Genomic DNA, 17886 nt, shown 5'->3' with positions numbered 1-17886 from the left:
TTTTAAATTTATTTATTATGAATACAATATTCTGTTTGTGTGTATGCTAGCAGACGAGAAGAGGGCACCAGGCCCCATTACAGATGGTTGTGAGCCACCATGTGGTTGCTGGGAATTGAACTCAGGACCATTGGAAGAGCAGGCAATGCTCTTATCCTCTGAGCCATCTCTCCAGCCCCCTCCAAGGTCCTTGGTTGCCTGCTCCCCGAGGTCGCTTGGGCCTTCCTTCTCCTGGAAGTTTCTGGGTCCTTTCTTGCCTGCTCCCAGAGGTCACTCAGGTACTCCGGGAAGTTGCTCGAACCATCCTTGTCTAAAGGTTTCTAAATGTACCTTAGAATAAAATCTTCTCTCCAACAGCCAAAGAGCTCAAGTTGCAGAAAATCAAACTGAAGCTCTCATTATAAGGTTGGCTGAATTACAGTGAAAATTTAAGTCCCAGCCTTGGAACAAATCCGTGGTTAAAAGGTATTAATAGGTAAAGAGTGGAATATTTTAACTTGGAATGCGAATAAGTGCAAGGGCCATATTGAAGCTGAGAACTTTGAACTCTCAGATTCTCAAGGGCTTATCTCACTTTAAAATATAGTCTCTAGCCGGGTGGTGGTGGCGCATGCCTTTAATCGGGAGGCAGAGGCTGGCGAATCTCTGCAGATTTGGAAGTCTGGTCTACAAAGTGAGTTACAGGACAGATTCCAAAACTACACAGAGAAACCCTGTTTCAAAAATAGTCTCTCCACCCCCAGTAGCTGCACTCACAGCTCTACTCCCTGAAGTATTTCTTTCCTGCCTTTGCCTGAGGAAACTAATCCTTCATTGTCTGCTAAACCACCAGAGACCTTCCCTGAAGAAGATAATAAGGATATCCCTCAGATCCAGAATAGTTGTCCTAGACCTATAACCAGACTTAAGGCAAAGCAGAGGTCTAGAGGGGAGGTATAAAGTGTAGTCCATGACGAGGTGCACTACATTATTAAAGAGCTTAATGAGTCTGGGGAAATATATGGGAATGGATTTTAAGGGTGAGGAATAATAGGGGAAGGAACATAAAACTGGATCAGGCTGTTTATTCATATGTGCATTCTGAGTAGAGATGTTAGGTTTAATATACAAGTTTGCACAGTTGAAAAAGGTGTCAAGGCAGGGCAGTAGTGGCCCACTGGCCTTTAATCCCAAAACTTGGCCTCAATTTCGAGGCCAGCCTGGTCTATAGAATGAGTTTCCAGGGCAGCCACAGACAGCCACTACACAGAGAAACCGTCTCAAAACAAAACAAACAAAAAACAAAAACAAGGGCTGGAGAGATGGTTCTGGTGATAAGAGCATTGACTGATTTTTTTTTTTAAATTTTTTTGTTTTTTTTTCAAGACAGGGTTTCTCTGTAGCTTTGGAGCCTCTGGAACTCCCTTTGTAGACCAGGCTGGCCTCGAACTCAGAGATCGCCTGCCTCTGCCTCCCAAGTGCTGGGATTAAAGGCGTGCGCCATCACCGCCTGGCTTTAACTGATCTTCTAAAGTACTAGGATTCAATTCCCAGGACCAATATGGCAGCTCACAACTGTCTGTAATTCCAGTTTCAGGGGACTCGACACCCATGACAAAACACCAAAGTGCATAAAATAAAAAATTTAAAACAAGGCGTCAAAAGTCTCTGTGAGCTGTTGGCTGAAGCAAAAGACCAAAAAGGAACTGGAGATGGCTGATGAGGGGATTTTAAGGCTCAGGGAATTGCAATGTAAAACCCAATCCTCCACCATGGGAAGGCCCAGGAGACATGCCTTCATTAATTGTATAAGACACAAATGGTGAGCGAGTCACCAGCAGTTAGAGATGCTGCTGCTCAGGTGGATGAATTAAATGCAATGGGTGTAGTTGAGCCCAAGGTGGCGCCCAAGTGTCAGCACTGAACTGCCCAAGGCAAGATGATCATAGTTATCATGCTGGTCAGCACAGGCAAACTGAAATTCATGGTGGCATGAAGCACACAGACCTTTGGTACTGGCTAGTGAGCCATGTTGTTGGCATGCATGAGAAAGGTAAGAGCCACTGAATTTTTGTATAAGCAGAGAAGTTCTCAAACAAATGAAAGAAAGGCTATACTAGATCATGGCAAAAGGCGATCTCAGCATGTGAATCAATTTTCAGACTTGACCCAGTATGCAAACCCAGAACCCCCTGAGTTAAGGGATGCCCAGATTCCCCTGAGGAAGGACCTTGAAAAAACGTTTTACTGTTAGCCTTTCTCCAGTCCTTTCCCAGAGGGACCAATGGCCTTTCATGAAGGTATCTCTATAGTGGAGGAAGGGGGGGGGCAAAATTTGTGTTTTTGGTGACTATTGGATGCTGTTCTGAATTAATGCTAATTCTGGGAGATTCAAAGATACACTGTGGCCCTCCACGTACAGTAGGAGCTTTCGGAGGTCAGGTGATGAACAGAGTCATGCTAGGTCCAGTGGGTCCCTGAACTCATTCTGTGATTATTTCCCAAGTCCCAGGATGTATAATTGGGATAGAGACACTTAGAAGTTGGCAGACTTCTCATAGCTGGAAAGGCAGAGTGGAAGCCAATGGAGTTGTCTCTAGTAGAGAAAATAGCGAATCAAAGACAGTATCACATCAATGAAAGAACTGAAAAAAAAAAAGGTAAGTCAGGTATGGTGGCACACCTTTGATCCCAGCATTCCAGAGACAGGCAGGTGGATCTCTGTGAGTTTGAGGCCAGCCTGGTTGGTCTACAAAATGAGTTCCAGGAAAGCCATGGCTATTACACAGATAAACCCTGTCTTGAAAAAGAAACAAACAAAAGAATTACAAAAATTAGTGCCACCATCAAAGTCTTGAAAGATGTAGGCACAGTGCATTCCACCACATCTCCCTTTAACTCTCCTATCTGGCCAGTGCAGAAGATGGATCATCATGACAGCTGATTACTGAAAACCCAATCAGGTAGTGATTCCAATTGCAGCTGCTGTACCAGATGTGGTGTCCTTATCTGAGTAGATTAACACAACTCCTGGTGCATACTGAACTAGCAGGTGCCTTTTTGTGTGTGTGTATTTGTCCATAAAGGCCACCAAAATGAATTTTTTCAGTTGGCAAGGCCAGAATGTTACCTTTCCAGTTTTACCTCAAGACTATATTAACTCTCCAGGCCTATGCCATAACTTAGAGGGATCTTGATCATCTGTCTCTTCCACTAAGTGCACACTGGTGCACTATATTGATGACATTATGCTATTTGGACAACGTGATTAGGAGGTAGCAATAACTTTGAACTCATTGGTAACACATATGTGCATCAGAGGATGGGAAACCAAACTTCAAGGACTTTCTACATCAGTGAAACTCTGAGGAGTGCAGTGGTGTAGGGCACGCTGGGATATTCCTTCTAAGGTAAAGGTAAGTTATTGCCACCGGCCCCTCCCATCACCAAGGAAGAAGCACATTTAGTAGGCTTAACTGGATTTTGAAGACAGCACATTCTTCATTTGAGTGTTATTCCTACCCATACTCCAAGTGACTCGGAAAACTGCTAGCTGTGTGTTTGTATGTTCAGCCGTGGGGTGGGAAGTCCCAGAACAGAAGGCTCTGCAAAAGTTTCAGGCTGCTCTACCACTTGGACCATGATCTAGCAGACCTGATGGTACTTAGAGTCGTCAGTGGCAGATAGGGATGCTGTTTGGGGGAGCCTTTGATAGCCCCTGTAGGTGAATCACGGAAGAGACCTTTGGGACTTTGGTTCTTTGGCCTGCCATTGGGGCTTGCTGGAAACTGAACTTTTTTTAAAAACATATTTATTATGTATACAGTGCTCAGATTTGTAGAGGTCTGTTTCACAAGGACACCTTCCTTTTGATGACCCCATGTAACGCATGTCTGCTCTATGTGCTACGATACAGTTCATGAGTCAGGCAAGGGGTTCGAGACTGAAACACACACACACACACACACACACACACACAGAGACATGGGTCATCCTTGAAACAAGAATGCCAATAATGATTCTTTTATTGTGTTCCAGGGCAGCTTATATAGGGTCTCCATGACTAATGGCCATCCTCTAATTCTCAGCTGCAAGCCCACTAGAAACCATTCCCCTGCCATCAGGAACTCCTGAGGGTCTCATGCTTGGAGCAGCTGCAGGAAAACAAGTTGTTCACCACTGAAAGGCAGGGGGAGTCACAGGAAATTCAGGGTCTGGAGGTCCACAGTCCTCAACCCCAACCCTCCCTGATAGGGTAGGAAGATTCAAAGATTAGAGCAAGCACTTAGTGCTGGATATGAGCATGCTCACTCTAACGGAAACTAGAGTACCAGCCCATCTGGTTGCTCTTTTCCCAGAGCAGATCTGGGCATTACTCATCTTTGAGGTACGGTGTTGGTGCATGTGGGGTCAGCATGAAAGGCCACATGTGGGAATGGTGTATTGGGAGGCTGCCTATTTGTGGTCTAACCTGGACACTACCGAACCTAGCACAGTCACTACCAGTGCAATAACCTTTGTCAGCCAACATCTACTTCATCATGAGAAAGAAAAGCACAGGAAGGAGTCTCCAGGGTTATGTCCAGGAATGCACAAATAATACAGTGTGCCTGAACCACAGAGTCGCTGTCTCACATAGACAAAAATCAGGTGGCCCTAGAGCTCCATGAGAAAACTGGGAAAGGACATTTTTCCTTCATTGGAGATATCACTAAGCAGCATCCTGGCTAAACACCCCACTCAACCTGACTATGTCATAACACATCAAGCTATGTAGTATTTTCCTTGTACTTCCTCAGAATCAGATTTCTCTACAGAGGTTTTATTTATATAAAAATAATTGAAATAATTTTTATTTCAAGTAATTGTCCAAACTTCCAAATGCAAATTTTAACTGAAATCATAAAGGGTTAATGAATTACAAAGTCTCTCTCTCTCTTTGGATATAAGCTTGTTTGCACAAAGCCAAGGCTGATGAGCTCACACCTCTACACCTGCTGTGTCCACACTGGTCACCATTTGGCTCAACTCCATATTTATGACGGCAGCACTTGGTATAATTGTACCCACTGCTAAACTTCAGGACCATAAAGACTATACATTATACGGCACAAGAGCAGCTTACAAATGTTTCCTTGCAGAGACGATACTGTACTTATCCTGCATATTATGTTTTCAAAACAAAACCCCAGCAGTGCTCTCAGTCACTCGACTGGCTCAGTCTGATGGGTGTCCCACTCAGCTCTGTCATCACAGAAAGGAAAATTAATTCCCAATGACCACAACAGGAAACAAGACAGCTAGCCATCACTCTCTCGGCCTGAAGCTTTCTCTAGGTTTACTCTGAAGCCTACCAACTCCTCAGTTAAGAAACTGATTAAGATAAACACAGAACAGCTGACCTGAGCTAATGGGAGCTCAGACTCTAGCCTGACAGCATAGGACCCTGCATAGGACCAAACTAGGCCCTCTGAATGTAGGTGACAGTTGTATGGCTGGGGCAGCCTGAGGAGCCACTGGCGGTGGGGGCCAGGATTTATCCTTACTGCTTGAGTTGGCGTTTTGGAACCCATTCTCTTTGGAAGGATACCTTGCTCAGCCTAGATATAGTGGGGAAGGCCTTGACCTGCCTAGACTTTGGGGACTCTTCATGGGAAGCCTTACCCTCTCTGAGAGTAGATAGAGGTCGGCTTCAGGGAGAAGGTGGTGGAAGCAGGAGGAGGGGAAGGAGTGGGAACTGGGATTGGTATGTAAAATTTCAATTAAAAAAAAAAAAAGCCGAATTCTGGGTTTTCCTTTGTATTTTGTATATGTAACTATGCCTATGACCAAATCCTATCCTTGTTTTCCTAAACTTGGCCCCAACAGGCCTAGTTTGGGGAGCTTGTCAGTCCATGAGGTTAAGGCTAGTAGACCCTGGTGGCCTTCTTCTTTTTGTTGCTGTTGTTGTTGTTTTCAAAATAGGGTTTCTTTGTAGCCCTGGCAGTTCCGGAAATCATTCTGTAGACCACTCTAGCCTTGAACTCTGAGATCCACCTGCCTCTGCCCCCCAAATGCTGGGATTAAAGGCAGGCGTGTGCCACCTCGTCCAGCCTGTGGTGGTCTTCTGACATGTCACTCCACATTGTGTCCATGACCATCATTCCATAGTAGTCCGAACCTCCCAAGTCCTGTAAGAAGAGTGACTGGCTGTTGGCTGCCGAATCTCACCTGACCTGGGTAGTAGTCAGCTGCCAAGGTGCAGGAGACAGAGGAAGAAGGGACCTGGCTGAAGCCTTGACACACAGAAGCAGCACCTTGCTTTACCATGGTAGAAATGACGCCCCTGCTTCTTTGACTGTCATAGCTTGGACATCAGGGAGACTCACAGGCTCTCCTGGACCTTGCTGCTGGTCATAACACTTGGGTTTCCAGCCGCCGGACTTCCTTGACCACCAGGTCAATGTTAATAATCGGGCTGAAGTAGAGAGCCCAGTAAAACAGACAGCTGCAGACAAACTGTGGAATGAGAGGCCAGAACATGGCCATGAAGAGCCCCTGCGTAGACACTTTCCAGAAATGGCTCCACATCCTTTGGGGCACAGTCCTGAAAAGAAGAGAAGAGTGGTGGGCGGGCTTGGACATGCTGGGGTACTGAGGTCTGCCCTGTCATTTGTTCCCACACTGCCTTACCAGTCGACAGCTCCCAGCACAAGTCCCTGTGGATGTTCTCTGGGCACACGGGTACAGCCTCAACTCTACCTGCTTTGTGGTACTCCCCCCCGACCCCCCCACCCCCGAGACAAAGTTTCATGTAGCTCAAGCTGGGCTCAAACTTGCTATGTGCCTGAGGATGACCTTGAACTTCTCATCTTTCTGCCTTCGCCTCCTAGGCTAGGATGGTCAGGCATGTGCCATCATGCCTGTTCTGGGGACAGAGCACGAGTATGGATACACACATTCTCTAAATGAATAAAGGACACAGGAGAGAGTCTTACAACTATTTACAAGGTCAGGAATCCTGTGACCGATGGGATACCAATATGAAACTGTGTGGTGGCCTGTCTGCCTGGAACAGTCTTTCTAAAACAACTGGAATTGCTTTGGCTGTGCCTGCTTTGTCTATCTGGAGGAACGTTAGCGCGTGTTCTACAACTAAGCTATACTTCCAGCCCCTCCCTCCTGCATTTTCCCCATGTGGTTTGATTTGTACACATGCTTCATCTTGAGCTTGGCCATGAAAACCTAGCACACTCCTGCAGTGTGACATGTGGGGTAGGCACATGACTCTAGCTGGACCGACCAGAATAAAGGCTATTTCAAGTGTTACAGGAAAAGAAGTGCTTGTTTTCTCTTGGCCTTGCTAGGCAAGTTTTGGGGCAGCCTAGGCCATGAAGTGCAAGAAGAGCTGAGTAGCACAGGGAAGGGCAGCCTATGGTCAAGGAGGCCCTGAGGGAGGCAGTCCTGAGGAAGAGTATTTGGGTCTCTGGGTCCAAAACATGCTTTCTACTCTGGGTGGGCATTTCTTTTGTATTAAATTCAGTTAGGCAGATTCTTGCTACTTGCCACCGAGATCTACTCAACGACCAAGCTCTCATCCTACATCAATCTAGGGAAGTTATTATTGTCCCAAGTGCTGGCAAAGCAGAACTAGAACACTACAGAATTCCCTAGGATGCCTCTCTGGTCTTTACTATACCGCTCTATTCTATGAATACTCTGCTTTTCCTTCACTTATCCCTCAATTATTAAAATCCTTCAAACCTCTCCCCAGATATTATCTGGTTTCTTATCAAATAGGAATGAGGTATGATGCTACACACACACACACACACACACACACACACACTCACGAGCAAAAACAAAAAAAAATTAGCACTTGCCAAGCCTGGTGGCACATACCTTTAATCCCAGTCCTTAGGAGACAGAGGCAGACAGATCTTTAGGAGCTTGGTCTACACAGTGAGTTCCAGGCTAGATAGAGCCACAAAGCAGGGGGTCTCAAAATAAAACCAATGACCACAAAGAGCCAGGCACAATAGTGCATGCTTATAGTCCCAGCTACTTAGAACCCTGAGGCAGGAGATAACCAGGTTGAGGCAATAGTATATGTTGGTGTTTTGCGTGTATGCATGTCTGTGCATGGGTGTCAGAACTTAGTTAGACAGTTGCTAGCTGCCATGTGGGTGATGGGAATTGAACCCAGGCCCTCAGGAAGAGCAGTCAGTGCTTTTAAGAGCTGGGCCACCTCTTCAGCCCTCCTACAGGGCAATCTTAAAAAAAAAAAAAAAAAGGCCTTTTCTCAACTGACGTTCCATCATCTCTAGCTTGCACCAAGTTGACAAAAAATTAGTGAGCATGGGGTCCACATTGTTCTGAGCGCCTGGACACTAAGTATGCACTATTATGCTGGCTCTTTGTTTTGTTTAGTTTTTAGGTTTTTTTTTTTATTGTAAATAAATTTTTATTTAAGGGATTTGATTCCATTGCTCTCCAGCCTGAGTCACGTGGTTTCCAGATTTCTGAAGGGAGTTAAAGAATTAAGTTACGCTCTCACAGCTTCTGACTTGGGGAATGCATGTTATCTTCTCAGAAAAACACAACACTATATCAAGTGCCTGCCTTCTTCTGTGAAGAACATCAATCTTTGGTCACAGCGTAAAGAGCTTTAGGTGGTTTTTATTTTTATGTAGTTATTCTTTTATTTTGAGACAGGGTCCCACTTTGTAGCTGTCTAGCCTGGAACTCACGATGTGGATCTGTCTGCCTTTGTCTCCCAAGGACTGGGATTAAAGGTGTGTGCTACCAAGCTGGGCTTCCTTATGGTGTTTTATCATAACAATAGAAACCTAACGAAGATAGACCCAATTTCTAACAAAATAAAACAAAGGAACCAAAAACAAAAAAAAATCAGGAACAAAACCAAACCACTATGCATAATGTAGTCTATTACTATACATAGGTAACTTTCTTATTTTCTGCTTAAGGAGTATTTGTGAAACCAGAGCCTGAATAGTCTAGATAGAATTTTCTTAGAACTATTTTTATTTATTTACTTAAATTATGTGTATATGTATGGGTTTCTATACATGAAGGCAGTACCCTCAGAGGCCGGAAGAGGATGTCAGATTCCCTGGAGTTGGAATGGCAGGCAGTTGTAGATGCCCGATGTGGGTGCTAGGGACTGATCTCCAATCCTCTCCAAGAGCAGCACTTGTTTTGAATTGCTGAGCCATCTCTCTCCAGCAAAGAATCACCCCCGACTCCAAGTCCGAAAAACACTTTAAAGGGGATCTTCATCACTGGTGTCTCTTTACTACCCCTGTTATTCCAACCATCTCCCACAGGAAGGCACTTACTTTAGCTCACTTCTGGACCAGATCTTCCAAAAAGAGAACAACTCCAGAACAGACAGCAGCATGGCGTTGATGATAAGGAAGCGTGATGTCCAGTAGTGAACCTCCAGCCAGTCCCAGGCGAACTCTGCAATCAGCTGGTACGGCAGGAAGGAGTACTTGACAAGGAATTCTCGCCATTGCCTCCACGTGGGCTCCCTCAGGTCCTTGAAAGAACACACAGAGTCCCAATCACAGGACTGACTTACACAAGTCAACTCATACATCCCTTTAACAATCTAAGTTTTTTTCAGACAGCATCTTGTCATATAGCTCTAGTTGGCCTTGAACTCACATTTTTTTCCTGCTTCAGTTCAGAGCTCTAGGAATAAAAGTATATGTATGGCTTAAAATAGAGTATTAGTCTATCAATCTCACTTGTAATATTTCCTTTTAGAATAAATGAAGATGGGGCTAGAAAAATGGCTCATTGCTTAAGGACACATGCTGTCCAAGCACAAGGGCCAGAGTTTGAATCTTTCATATTTCATAAAAGCCAGGTATGGAGCCAAGCACTGATGGTGAAGGCCTTTCATCTCAGCACTCATTCACGGTGACAGAGGTCAGTGAATCTCAAAACACAAAAAAGCAAAAAAAAAAAAAAATAAATAAATAAATAAATAAAATAAAATAAAATCTTTTTCCTTCCTTCCTTTCTTTTTGAGACAAGGGTTTCTCTGTGTAGCCCTGGCTGTACTGACTGAAACTTGCTCTACAGACCAGGCTGGCCTCCAACTCACAAATTCCACTTGCCTCTGCCTTCCGACTGTTGGGATTAAAGGCGTGCAATCACCACTGCCCAGTCATGAAAACGATATCTTGATAGTGTATACTTTCACTTTTAATTCAGTTTTAACAGACAAAAAGTTAGCTTGATGAACAGTCAGGGGCTACTGGTGCTTATGGAAACACAACATTTCACAGCTTCTCTGTAAAAGCTGGCAGTGGTGGCGCACGACTTTAATTCCAGCACCTGGGGGGCAGAGGCAGGCGGATCTCTGTGAGTTCGAGGCCAGCCTGGTATATAAGAGCTAGTTCCAGGACAGGCCCAAACCTACAGAGAAACCCTGTCTTGAAGAAACAAACAAAAAAAAAAAAAAAAAAAAAACCAACCAACCAAACAAACAAACAAAAAACCAAAAAATGCTGGAAACTGGGTGATTAAAGGAATATCCCATAAAGCACAATTTCAACTCTATTCAAGACCAAGATCAGTAGGCAGGAACTTGATTGCTGTCTTTAAAGGAGCTTGTGGAGACGTGGGAATTCTGCTTTAGCCGGGTTAGAGAGGTCCTGACTTCAGTTCCCAGCAACCACATGGTGGCTCACAACCATCTGTAATGAGATCTGGTGCCCTCTTCTGGCCTGCAGGCATACATGAGACAGAATACCGAGAATACTGTACACATAATAAATAAATAGATTAAAAAAAATTCTGCTTTAGCATTTATGGGTGTGGGTTACTAACCATGATTCCTATACGTATGACAGTTTTTGAAAAAGACAGACTATAAGAATTAATTAATCCAACAGTAGCAAAGCAAAGGACATTACTCTCAAATGACCAAGCAGAATCAGAGAAGCCATCCTAGTAAAAAGGAATTGGGGAATGACCCATAATATGGAAAAAATAAAAAATAAAAACAATTGGCTAATGCCAGTAGTCATAATACCCTGGGTGTGGTCTTCAGGGAAGATCCAAACCATGCTTTGTAGTAGGCTAACAACTACCCTTCAGGGGTTCTGCCAAATTTGAAGTCCATACATCTAATCTCTTAGAATGCTCTGCACCTTCAATGACTTCTTTAGCAACAAAAGCAATGCTTTTTACAAAAAAGTATTTCAAGACTAAAAGGGTCATGCACTACTCACAAGCTACCAAAAGGCTGGGGTACTGTCTCCAGTTCTGTATGACATGGAGGTAGGGTAGAATTATCTTTTCCAGGAAACATTTAGACCTACCAGAAGCTTGGTGAGGATGTCTTCCCCAGAGTTGTCTTCTTTCAAGGGGCAGATGGTATGGATGAAGGGTAAGAAGGAGTCTGTGTAGTCAAACAGGTACAGGTACAGCAAGCCAAGCCTTGGGGAGCTCTTGAGGGCATACAGCAAGAACAGAGACCTGCCTGGGTTCACAGCCTGCAGAGGACAAGACAGAGAACCATATTACATACATGGTGGCCAGCTCTTCATCTGCCCTCCTTCAATGTCCCACAATTTTTACCACTAATCTTTTGTGTGCTATAGAGTCCATTTGTTGGGGTATACTGTAAAAAGTTCCAGTCTTGCTGGGCATTATTGCACACAGCTCTAATTTCAGCAGGAAGCCGGAGAATCTGAGGCCAGCCTTGGTATCAGAACAAGTTCAAGGGTAAGCCACATACCAAGCGTATTCCAAAATCCAGGAGGTTAGCTAAGTGTGACAGTGCACGTCTTTAAACCCAGCTTCAGGAGATTCATTGCCTTCTTCTGGCCCCTGAGGGCATTTGGCGTACTCAGACATAGAAGCAGGCCACACATTCAAACACATTAAAAAAAAAAAAAAAAAGAGATTATGCTGGCAAGATATCTTAGTGCACAAAGGACTTGCCACCAAACCTGAAAACATCAGTTTAATCCCTGGGACTCAGATGGTAGAAGGAGATTTCCTTCCAGTATTTGTACACTGTCCTGACTTCCACATGTGTGCCACAGCAGCTGCATGCACATACACGCACCCAGAAAGAAATAAGCATAATAAAATATAAACAGTATTATTAGACACACCACAAGCCCGGCAGGGTGTTGAACACCTATCATCCTGGCACTTACAGAGGAGGTAGGTGGACTGTTCACTGATGTAGACTCCACCCTGTCTGTGATCATCACATACAAAAACCAAAACCCAAAACAACAAACTGCACAAACTTCCAACTGAGGGACATTCTTCAAAAATTAGGATAAATTATAAAAAAAAACTTAGGATAAATTTTGAAAAAAGTTAATTTTAGAAGTCAAATATGATGCTGGGCATATTGGCACATGCCTTTAAATCCCAGCAGTTGGAAGGCAGAGTGCAAGCCCAGCCAGGTCTACATAGTGAGTTCTAGAACAGCCAGGGTTACACGGTGAGATCCTGCCTCAAGCAAACAAACAAGAGTCAAGCATGGTGATTAAAGCACTTAATTCTAGCATTTGGGAGCCTGAGGCAGGCATATCTAGACAACAGGGAGATTTTGCCTCAAATAAATGTTTCTATCTGTTTGTCTATCTGTTGATAGAGCAATCACTCAACCAACCATCTATCCATCTGCTCAGTATTAAACACAGGCCCCATGTAGGAATGTTAATATTCTCTCACTAATCTACCCCAGTGACTTCCTTATTCACACAGTCACTTTCTTTTCAGTGGATATCTGTATGTCTGTGTCTATTATTTAACTGTTGCTAATGATGGGCACAAGTTTCTTCTGTGTGTCTGGAGGTGTTCTCCCCTTGTGCAGAGGTCACAGGTCGACAATGGTGACCTCTTCTATTACTTTCTTATTTTTGTGACACAGCTTCTCAGTGAACCTAGACCCTATCAATTTGGCTACACTGTCTGGCCAATAAGATTTTGGGATCCACCTGTTTCTGAGCCACGATGCTTTGTTTCTCCATGGGTGCTGGGATCTGAACTCAGCTCATGTTTGCACAGAGTGCATGCTACCCACTGAGCAATTCTCTTCAGACCCTTTGTTGACAGAGGTTTCGGTCCCATCTGGTCCCTTAGCCGTTCTGTCCCAAACAAACTCAGAGAGGTCTACCTTAATCATAAACTGGTTGGTCTATTAGCTCAGGCTTCTTATTAACTAATTCTTACATCTTAAATTATCACATAATTCTTGTCTATGTCAGCCACGAGTACCTTTTATCAGTGGGGCATTCTCATCTTCCTCTGTGTCTGGGTGATGACTGCAGACTCACAGCCTTTTTCCTCTTCCCAGAATTCTCCAGTTCTGGTCACCCCACCTATACTCCCTGCCTGTCTACTAGCCAATCAGCGTTTTATTAAAACACCACAAGATCATTGTTCCACAGCAACCCTTAGATTTTTTTTTTTTTTCTGTGTAGCCCTGGCTGTGCTGGAACTCCCTCTGCAGACCAGGTTGGTCTCAATTCAGAGATCCACCTGCCTGTCTCCCAAGTGCTGGGATTAAAGGCATGCACCACCACCTGGCTCCTTTAGGTTGTTTTTAATGGACTGTTATGACCAATTACATTCAATTTTCTTCCCCAATCAGACTTGGTGAAACATGCCTGTAACCCAGCACTCAGGAGTCTGAGGCAGTGGTGGTGCACACACTTAATCCCAGCACTTGGGAGGCAGAGGCAGGCAGATCTCTGTGAGTATGAGGCCAGCCTGGTCTACAAGAGCTAGTTCCAGGACAGGCTCCAAAGCAACACAGAGAAACCCTGTCTGGAAAAGCAAAAACAAACAAAACAAACCGAAAAAAACAAGAACAACAAAAGTCACTTGACTGGCCCATCTCCACCCTCTGAACTACAAACTAACACTTTCCACTCTATGTTTAAGAGTTACAGGGTTTTGTTTCTTTCAATATGCATGCATTAATATCCCAGATATTTGCTCTTCAGTACAACATACATTACATTCTGTCTCTGAAGGAGAAACAACTGATATGGTCACAATGAAAATCAAGTTATCAAGCACAGTACGATGAAGCTGTGTATTATTTGTGACTGAATAACCCCACTCACTCCTCTACATGTGCCGTCAACAGTCTCTGTGTATGAGTGCCTGCAGCAGCACTGCTAGTGACAGTGCAAACAGAAGAGCTGCTGCTGTCACCAGCAGGGAAGTCCAGGGAAGGAGAAACAACCATGCATCCCGTGAACATCACCCAGAGATTAGGGACAGAGGCCTGAGACGGCTGTGTAGCACCCACTGCAGGAAGGTGACCCCGAGCACCACGGTACTCGTGACTTCAGTGTCTGAAATGCAGAGTGAGGAAGAAGATGACTAGTCGTTTTCTATCGTTTTTCCCCCTCAGTTAAAAACAAGCGTTTAGGGGTTGGAGAGACGGCTCAGCGGTTAAGAGCATTGCCTGCTCTTCCAAAGGTCCTGAGTTCAATTCCCAGCAACCACATGGTGGCTCACAACCATCTGTAATGGGGTCTGGTGCCCTCTTCTGGCCTGCAGACATACACACAGACAGAATATTGTACATATAATAAATAAATAAATTAATTAAAAAAAAAAAAACCCACAAGCGTTTACCTTGTACTCCCAGAGATTCTGGGGTGGCTTCACGCCCAGGGCTCTTACGCGCTCCAGCTCCAGGAGGATGGCTCTTCTGTGGCTACTGTTTTCTATGGCGTACGGTGCTCTGGAAAATTCTTCCTCTGTCAAAGTTAAAAGCAACCTAGAGGGGTAAGACGTAGAAATGACTTGAGATTATAGACGGGATGTAGACTTGCACGCTGAATTCTGTCTTAGTGTGCAAATGTAGTCTTGTGTGGAAAGGCAGAATGTTAAATGCTGGCAGCAGTGCCCATGACTGCCAAGAGCAGTTTGTTTATTACCAGCCAGTCACCAGCAGGAAGTATTCCCACAAACTTGTCGCTATCTATTTAACTCTGCAGAGTAGCATTGTACTCACTGTGCAGACCAGAAACTGGCTTCAGAAATAAAGTGACTTGCCTTAGGCACATCAGGGTGCTTGTTCTGAAGCCTCCGATCTATCAGTTTCTGATTCCTGTTGGCATATATTACTTTGTTTTTAAAGGGGTGTGTGTAGGAGAAAACTAGAAGGAAATCCAACCGAACAAGGTTCCATTAAGAGTGGTTGTTTTAGCTGGGCTTACTACTACACTTCTCTAATACTGGTGACTTGGAAGGCTGACACAAAAATCACACACACAAAAAAATAAATAACAAATGTAAAATTACTATCTAAGAAAGCAAATAAAATGAGAAAACAAGACAAAATGTAAAAAAAAAAAAACCAAACCCCAATAATCTATTTCTATAATGACTCAGTACTAAAACATCCTCGTATAGTGGGAATAGAGTTAAAAAGCTGGGTTCCTTACACAGGAGAGTAAGGCAGGAGAAGTGAACACTCAAGGTCAGTCAGGAAAACACTGTGAAATCTGTCTTAGATAAACAAAAGCAAATCAAAACCCCAACAACACATTCATATAACTGTACAAACATAAAAAAGCCAGGCAGGGCTGAGGAGAGTTTCAATGGTAGAGAGAGGAGCTGGCATGTTCAAAGCCCTATGTGATCCCCAGAGGACATCCTGACAAGACAACACTCAGATTTAGAAAGATATGTAATAAGATTATTTTTTTGAGACAGGCTGTGATGTATAGCTCAGGTTGATCTTGAACTCTGACCGTCCTACCCTCATCTTCCATGTGCTAGGACAGTAACTGTGTGCCACCATGCTAAGTTATGTCTATATTAACAGCAATATTCTGAGAGGAGTAGCAACATAAAGAAACGTGCTTTTGATGTCATAATGTCTTACATTATGTTTTTAAAATAATGCTACTCCATAATAAGGAGTAATACAGAAATTAAAGTATCACTGATATAAAGTGGTTCAGCCCCTGTGGAAAGCAGCTCGTTAATGTCTTTGAACAGGAAACACAGATTGACCCTGTGATGTGGACTCTCTTCTCCAAGAGCTCCCAGAATACAAAGCCTTGTATGTGAGTGATCTTAGAGCACTCTTCAGAACAGCCACACACAGAACCAACGCAAATGCCCATTAAGTGAAAAACTGACAATCTGGTCTAACCATCCATACAAGGATGTTTTACAGACACAGGATAAAGGTACTGGTGGATGCTTTTTTCTTTTTTTTTACATTTCAATTTTTTTTTCTTTAAAAGGAGTGAATTGTGTACAGGGGGGTTAAATGCTTTATAGACAAGAAAAAAACTGCGCTAGAACCAACTTATTCATCATCATCATCTTCTTCCTCATCTTCCTCTTCCTCCTCTTCATCCTCTTCGTCTTCCTCATCATCTTCCTTCTTTTTCTTGCTCTTTTCCGCCTTGACCACCCCCTTTTTTGCTGCATCGGGTTTTCCTTTAGCTCTGTAAGCAGCAATATCCTTTTTGTACTTCTCCTTCAGCTTGGCAGCCTTCTTTTCATAGGGCTGCTTGTCATCTGCAGCAGTGTTGTTCCACATCTCTCCCAGTTTCTTTGCAACATCACAAATGGATAAGCCAGGGTGTTCTCCTTTGATTTTGGGGCGATACTCAGAACAGAACAAGAAGAAGGCCTAAGGAGGCCTCTTGGGTGCATTGGGGTCCTTGAACTTCTTTTTGGTCTCCCCTTTGGGGGGGATGTAGGTTTTCATTTCTCTTTCATAACGAGCCTTGTCAGCCTTGGCCATGTCTTCAAATTTCCCCTTTTCTTTAGCAGACATGGTCTTCCACCTTTCTGAGCACTTCTTGGAGAACTCTGAGAAGTTGACAGAAGCATCCGGGTGCTTCTTCTTGTGTTCCTCCCGGCAGGTTTGCACAAAGAATGCATACGAGGACATTTTGCCTCTCGGCTTCTTAGGATCTCCTTTGCCCACGGTTAGTTGATTTTCGTCCGCGAGGCACAGAGTCGCCCAGTGCCCGTCCGGCTCTCGCTTGCCCCGGCGCTGTCTCTATCTGGTGGATGCTTTTTTCGTGTGTGAAATTATGCCAAGTGAAAAAGCTACACACAAAAATTTTTTACATATTTCATGACTACATTAATATGCAAGAACTATGGCAAATACGTTTCCGGATAAGATAACTGGTATCTGTCGAGGGAGAAAGGAGTGAGGATGGACCAGTAAAGGGAAGAATCTTCTTTTGGGAGTCAGGAAACTGTTCTAAAGGTAGACCAGTTGTATATCTCTGTGAAGATATCACAAAGCCACGTTGCTGTGGAATAATAAGATGTGTGACTTTTTTATGCTGTGAAACATTTGTTTAACAGTGTTCTTTTATGTTGCATTTGTTTAGCTCAGTGAAGTTGCATTACTTACCTGTCTAAAACACCTGATTGGGCTACTAAAAAGCTGGACGGCCAATAGCAAGGCAGGATGAAAGGATAGGCGGGGCTGGCAGGCAGACTGAATACATAAGAGAGACCTAGGAGCGAAAGAAGGAGAAGAGAGGACTCCAGGGGCCAGTCACTTTAGTTACAATTTCAGCCACCGAGTAAGAAGTAAAGAAAGGTATAGAGAAAGATAAAGCCCAGAGACAAAAGGCAGATGGAATAATTTAAGATAAGAGGGCTAGAATAAGACAAGCTAAGGTTGGGCACTCATAAGAAAGAATAAGACTCTGTCTGATTTAGGAGCTGGGTAGTGGGGGCCCCAAAAGAGCAAAAAAAAAAAAAAAAACAAACAAACAAACAAAAAAACCAAAACCTTGTTTATACACTTCTACAAGGATTTGTGGCAGATAAAATGTTTATCAATAAAGTTACCTACAAGCATGTCTGTTGTGCCAGAGGTATTCAGTTTGTTTGTTTGTTTGCTTTGTTTTTGACAAGGTT

At 43.9% G+C, this 17886-nt stretch overlaps 1 protein-coding gene and 1 pseudogene across 5 annotated transcripts in view; both read right to left on the bottom strand.

The window, feature by feature from the left end:
- Positions 1 to 3046: 3046 nt before the first annotated feature.
- Bfar (bifunctional apoptosis regulator) overlaps positions 3047 to 17886 on the bottom strand; it is a 33889-nt gene continuing 19049 nt past the window's right edge. For all 5 annotated transcript variants that reach the window (XM_050125787.1, XM_050125791.1, XM_050125788.1 and 2 more), the window contains 4 exons: positions 14611 to 14755; positions 11316 to 11489; positions 9318 to 9520; positions 3047 to 6565 (listed from right to left, as the gene is read on the bottom strand). In XM_050125787.1, the coding sequence (XP_049981744.1) occupies positions 6373 to 6565; positions 9318 to 9520; positions 11316 to 11489; positions 14611 to 14755 (715 nt within the window). In that variant the 3' untranslated portion in view covers positions 3047 to 6372. The remainder of the gene's footprint in view (positions 6566 to 9317; positions 9521 to 11315; positions 11490 to 14610; positions 14756 to 17886) is intronic.
- On the bottom strand, positions 14764 to 17827 carry LOC126490691 (high mobility group protein B1-like; annotated as a pseudogene).

This window comes from Alexandromys fortis, unplaced genomic scaffold (genome assembly GCF_014885135.2).
Source record: "Alexandromys fortis isolate MF-2015 unplaced genomic scaffold, M_Fortis_MF-2015_v1.1 scaffold_238, whole genome shotgun sequence".
NCBI lineage: Eukaryota > Metazoa > Chordata > Mammalia > Rodentia > Cricetidae > Alexandromys > Alexandromys fortis.
Note: the sequence above shows the minus strand (reverse complement) of the source record. Positions and strands in the feature narration are given on the sequence as shown.